At 40.5% G+C, this 6056-nt stretch overlaps 1 protein-coding gene across 1 annotated transcript; it reads right to left on the reverse strand.

Moving 5' to 3' along the window:
* Nucleotides 1-2964: 2964 nt before the first annotated feature.
* On the reverse strand, nt 2965-5342 carry LOC148853893 (dof zinc finger protein DOF5.6-like). Its single transcript, XM_088982307.1, has 2 exons — nt 4919-5342; nt 2965-4108 (listed from the first exon to the last, which is right to left on the reverse strand). The coding sequence occupies exons 1-2, from the start codon at nt 4967-4969 to the stop codon at nt 3224-3226; spliced, it is 936 nt and encodes a 311-aa protein (XP_088838433.1). The 5' UTR covers nt 4970-5342; the 3' UTR covers nt 2965-3223.
* Between the last annotated feature and the right edge of the window lie 714 nt (nt 5343-6056).

Consider the following 6056-nt stretch of genomic DNA (forward strand, 5'->3'; position numbering starts at 1 on the left):
TCATACCCTTCACCGAAATACCGAAACCCTTACTATGTGACCCAATGGATTACTGGATCCATATCCGACCCGCTTGTTAAATAATTGGGTTGTAACTTGTAAGTGCCCGTTTTCAAAACCGGACCGGGCCGGACCGAGAGGTCGGACCGGAAAAAACTGGAAATCGGCCACCTGGCTGGTTCTGTTTTCCCTCAAAACCGTTGATTTTAGTCAGTAAACCGCTAAACCGGCCGATTAATCGTTCAAATGGTTTTATCATTTTCCAAATTTTTAATTTTATTTTTGTTAAAATGAATAAGCCATTTGGATCAAACGGTCAGACCATTCAAACCAGTAACGACCCTTGACCGGTTTGGTCACCGGTTCGTTTTTAAAAACCATGCTTGTGGGTGGATCAAAATGAGTTGGTCCTAAATTGCAACTCCTACATCAACGGCCCAATCCTTATTCCCATGTGGAGGGAGCATTTCAGTCCAATGGCTCCTTGAACAGCACAAGCAGAAGAACCCTTTTTCCAAACGAGAGACCATTTAGGAAAACCTATACAAAGAATTAATATGGTTTTTTGATCGAAGCTCTTCACCACTGCTTTTTCCTTTTTCTCAAAACCCAAGAGCCCAGACTCCATACGCTTAACCCTAGAACTACAGCCGTTATCAGCTAGTTCCATTAATGTGTGTCCATTGCTTATCACCCAATATGGACACGCCACCTGTCCCTAATTCGTGTAACAAAATTCCCACGTGCAAAACTGCAGAATTACAACTCTGAGGATCGTTTTGCCAAACGCTGTTTCTCAAAATCAGAAAAATCAAGAATTCATTCTCTTATGTAATGATTCCCACGGGAACACGACTAATATAAATGAAGAGAATAGGGAGCTTGGAGAGGAGAAAATGACCCAAAATTAATATCACAGAGTTAAATACGTTAGGTAAGCATAATGAGTGATACATGTCCTAGTTAATGTACTTTTTATTCAAACATTTTTGCTCTTTTATATAAAATTTTTTTATTATTTTATTATCTTTATCAAAATAATTAAAAATAAAAAAAATATAAAAGAGAAACATAAATAATAGATAATTACTATATAATAAAATAATAGATAATTCCTGTATAACGAAATAAAGACGTTTGGATAAAAGTCACATAGCTATTACGTGCTCACCTAACGTAATTCCTGTATAACGAAATAAAGATGTGTATGACATGTATATATCCAATTTTTATAGGCTTTGAACCGCCTATTTGCTATTTCCTGTAAAGGGGGAAAAGAAGATTTAACAATTCTTCCTTTCTCACTTTTTGAGAGGCAACATAAAATAATATATGGTTGGAAACTTGGAATTCGATCAATTTCTGAGAAGTCTCCAACTGGTACAATGTATATATCTCCATTAGGTGCAATGAATCAGGAATATCAATTAAACGTTCTAATAGCTAAAGCTAACATCAATTAACCCTCTGCGGCTCTCCTATTACAGTTTTTCAAATATGAACAGCACTAGAATATCTACTGTATTTTCCAGTTCTTTAACATCAGAAGATCCTTTAAGCTCTTTAACTTCACCCTCGTAGCAGATTTCTTTCCCTTTCCTCCGAAATTTATGTCTGGGTACCTATAAAATAGATCAATGAATTTCAAGTTAAAAACTTCAACTCTTTTTAAAAAGGAGGGAATGCTCCTTTTTTCACAAAGCCACATCGTGCGACATGCGTAGCTGAAAATATGATAAACTTCACAAAGCCACACCAATGAATTTCAGTGTGGTTCGTGAATTGGACAGTTCAATATTGCGATTAGTCCAGTATTGTTTGAAGAAGAAGAAGAAGAGAATGGTGACCCATTAAGAAAACAACAACAATAATTGTTCTGTGTGGTTGGGTGGAAAACAAAGATGGGAAATGGATTTCTTGGGGGAATTTCAGATAAGCCTACTCATATTTTTAACTTTAGAAACTCTACTAGAAAAATGATGTGATAGTTTAAAGAAGGCAAACATTTTTCTAATAAGAGAAGTTGGCCAGTTGGGAAGTGGATTTCTTGAAGGAATATTTCTTCTTTTTTTGTTCATGGAAAACACAAAGAAAATGACATAGTCTATCTGTTCCCCTTGCATAATCCAAGAATTAATTCCTGTTTTCTTAGGTTTGTCAATTGATCATGCAACAGGGAAGTGGATGGCATGCTCAAAACATGGGTCGTCGTTAATTTTCTTCCACGATTTGGTTCCAAAGGCAACTAGCCTGGGATTTGTGAATCTCCAATCCATTACAATTCTTAATTAGAATTAGACCAAATATTGGAAGCCGGGATTTTTGAACAAATGTTGCTGTTTTGAAATCGTCACAACCCAGAAAGCATGATTTTGATTTTATTGAAACAAGTTGTCGAAAGATTACGTAATAAAATATGGGCCATCAAATCCGAATCCCATTACCTAGTTCTCACCAAGTATATCCAACGTGTGTTTATCAGTAAATTAATGGTACGATTCTCTCTCTCATTCCCATTACCTAGTTCTCACCAAGTATATCCAACGTGTGTTTATCAGTAAATTAATGGTACGATTCTCTCTCTCACAGGACATATATAAACCAGCAACGAATTGCATGATGCAACATGCATCAAAATCAAGATATTCCCCCCTCAGCTGCGATATCAGGTAGACTTTACAAATCTTACGGCTCGGGACCGGTTCGAACTGAGTTGTCCAGTCAACAGTCAATAGACTCAATACTGTCATAAATCAGGAGCCGAGGACAGAGAAGGCATCAAAGGACACAGGAATCACATGCAGCGACACACCACTCAAGAGAATTTTCTTCGCTGAAACCTCCGCTTTTCCAATTTCCATTCCTTTCTCGATTCTCTCCACACCCATACAATAAACGTTTCATCAACAATTCAACAACCCACAGACAAAAACAAGCATAAAAGGAGGTAATAAGACACTATCCTTCTAAAAGCATTTCCTCGTATAACCATAAAATCCTACATCTTTGAATGTCTTAACTCCTAAGACACCACCGAAACAACAAAAAAGAAAACAAAACGAAGACAGAGAGTGACTGAAGCATATTTTCTCTTCTCTAGTCTTCCTCATTCAAATTTCAGACCTTTCTTTGGTAAGTAAGTAAAGGGAAGACCACCTTTATCAAGCAACATCAGGAAGGCCTTTCATTCATTTGGAAAATACTAAGTAGTAGCTGAAGCAGTCTAGACCAGTGGATTTGTAGCAGAAGATCCATAACCATTCATCACACCAGTCCATGAACCAAGACTGTTCAGATACCCAAATGAATCTTTTCCAACTTCGGAGCAACCTTGATCTTGCCACTCGAGGGACAGGAGCTTGTTGTTCGGCTTCATCTCTACAGCATTTGGATCTTCGGTAGTGCCTCCGAATGGAAGCATTAGCCTCTGGCAAGTGTCTATGAAGGTATTGCTGCTCCCTTCGAGGGCGAACCCAAATGGAGAACACAGACCATGAAGGTTAGAAGGTGTGAACCCATGACCAAGACCAACATCTCCTGGACCACCCATAAGACCTAGCTCATTGCTTCCCATGAAATCATGGCTTCTGGGGTTTCCAAGTACGGCATCAAATTTGCTCTCCATGAAATCGATCGATCTGGGGTTTTCCACCATGGCATTGTACTTGTTGTCGATGAAGCTAGGGTTTCCAAGACTTCCAGAGTTCCCGAACAGACTGGTTAGGTGTGACAATTGCATCTCAGGAAACGAAAGTTGCAGATCTGTCGCGTCGTGTGAGGATGAACTGGGGTGCTGATTAAGTAGTTGATCTGCTGATTTCTTAACAGCCACCCTCTTGTTCTTTCTGCATCCACCACCAACAGGAATGTTCCTGAGAGAGCCTCCTTTCGTCCAATACCTTCTACAGGTCTTGCAGAAATATCTTGGCTGGGAGAGACTGTAGTTGTTGTAGTAACAGAACTTGGTATGAGTTGACTCACACCTCGGGCACTTGAGTGCTTGATCATGATGAGGCCTCAGCCTCCTCTCAAGCAATGGTCTCGAGCATGTGATCATGTCCCCAGAAGGCGAGGAAGAATCCATTCCGCTTTCCTCGTGAACCACGCCCTAATTTCAGATATAAAAAATAAATATATGACAAATGTGTCAGATTGCTGATACAAACAATCCGCGACTAGACATTCCATGTCTTTTCATTATCATGTCAGAATGTCAGAAGGACAGACTCGCAGAGTGCCTAGAACTTGTTATTGGAACACAAAATTCGAGAACATATCTAGAATTCACACTTTCATTTTCAGTTCCATGATATTAGGCTTTTTCTATAACTTCCAGCATTAACAGCCTAACATATTTTTGAACATATCTACAGTTTCATTTCATCTGCCATTGTCTTCTACTAATCTACTTAACTATATTTAGCATCATCTCTAATGTAACTAGGGTTTCCTTTTTCTTTAATTTTTTTGGCATTACAAGCTCAAATATATCACCCATCTGGTTCTCTCTATCATATAGTTATAGACAGTCTGTCAATATAATCATCTTAGAGGGAAGTAATGTACTAATGTTCTCCGAATCGATCTGCAACTCTGTGTGTGCTTGTGCATGTCTAAAATTACATAAAGTAAATTACATATGAAAGAAGCATGATCAAACAGATTTCTTCCTTTTCTTCTTATTTCTCATAAACTGACTTAGCTTTCCGTAGATCTTAATATTCAATACAACAGGCTTAAAGCATTAAAACAGCTCTCCCATCTAGAAAGCATTGATAAACAAATTAAGAGAAAACTAATTAGAAAGGTCTGAATAACAAAAAAGAAGATATTAGTAGCAGAAGAAGTTTATGATAATGGTGATAATTAAAATGAAATTAGTTGATGTAAAAGAGCCGAAGGGATAATGCAAGGGTACCTGTAACCAGTCGGATGTGTCCATGCAGACCTGGAGAGAGGTAAGGCCCATTCAACGAAGCCAGCATAGAAGAAGCCAAATCAACTAGTTACGGCCAAACACCCCCTTCGAAAGATAAACTCTGTAAAGGATGTGATAGGAGTAAGGGTGTTACAGTGGGAAGAAACCGGAAGCAGAGAGGGATCAGAGATGAGGAACGTTGAACAGAAGGAGGAGGGGGAGGGGAGGACGGAGGATGAGAGAGCGGTGAGGAGCAGTGGGAATCGGGAGGGAATTGAGTGAGAATTGATTGGTTTGTATGGTTGCGAGAGGGGCTGTCAATAAGAAGGAAGAAAAAGGTAGTGGGGGGAGCAGAGCAGATACAGATTACAGATACGGTGGTCTTCTCATCGTCGGTGGTTAGCTACTGCACTCTTAGGGGCCCACCCTCGTCCGTCAGTTCACATCTTTTGCCCCAGCTTGACTAGAACCCCGGCTGCGACGCAACTGCAACGGTCCTGATGCGCGATGATGTCATCATCAATGCTTGGCTCGAGGACAGCGTGAGTCGTTGGATCATGGCCGTGGGGGATAGGATTCTTTTGTGGGAAGAAACACGTCAGTTATCACGGCGTCCGTCATATGTCACGAACGTCACTGGGAATATTTGGGACCTCGAAAAAGAGCAAACCGAAAGCAGCACTCCATTTTGGCCCCACACTCTCCCTCACTCCCCAGCCTAGAGGAGTGGAGGACCCCTTCCCTCTCGCCTCCATCTCCAAGCAAAGGATAGATTCCCTCTCACGTGTCTCTCTCCCTGGCCCAGTTCTTCAGGCACGTGCAGACCTTCCCTTCCTAATTCCCTCGTCGCTTCCATGTAAACTTTATCTGCACATTTTGGATTCGATGATCCTTACCTTGAAAACAAAACGTGTATTGGTAAGGGTACTTTCGTCAATAAAGAAATTGGTTTATTTACTAAAAACTCCTCCTCCACTCCAATCTCCTTTGGTGAGAGAAGTAACACCTTCTTTCTGGTGCATCACATGATGAGTCCTGGCCGGTGAGATAAAGCACGAGGTGTCCAGTATCCAGTGTCCAGCCCAGCGTCTGTCAGACTGGGAATCTACGTAACGCTAACGCTCAACCCTCCGGGCAA

The sequence above is a fragment of the Nelumbo lutea genome, chromosome 4 (assembly GCF_056320005.1).
Source record: "Nelumbo lutea isolate HS-2025 chromosome 4, American lotus-T2T, whole genome shotgun sequence".
Classification (NCBI taxonomy): domain Eukaryota; kingdom Viridiplantae; phylum Streptophyta; class Magnoliopsida; order Proteales; family Nelumbonaceae; genus Nelumbo; species Nelumbo lutea.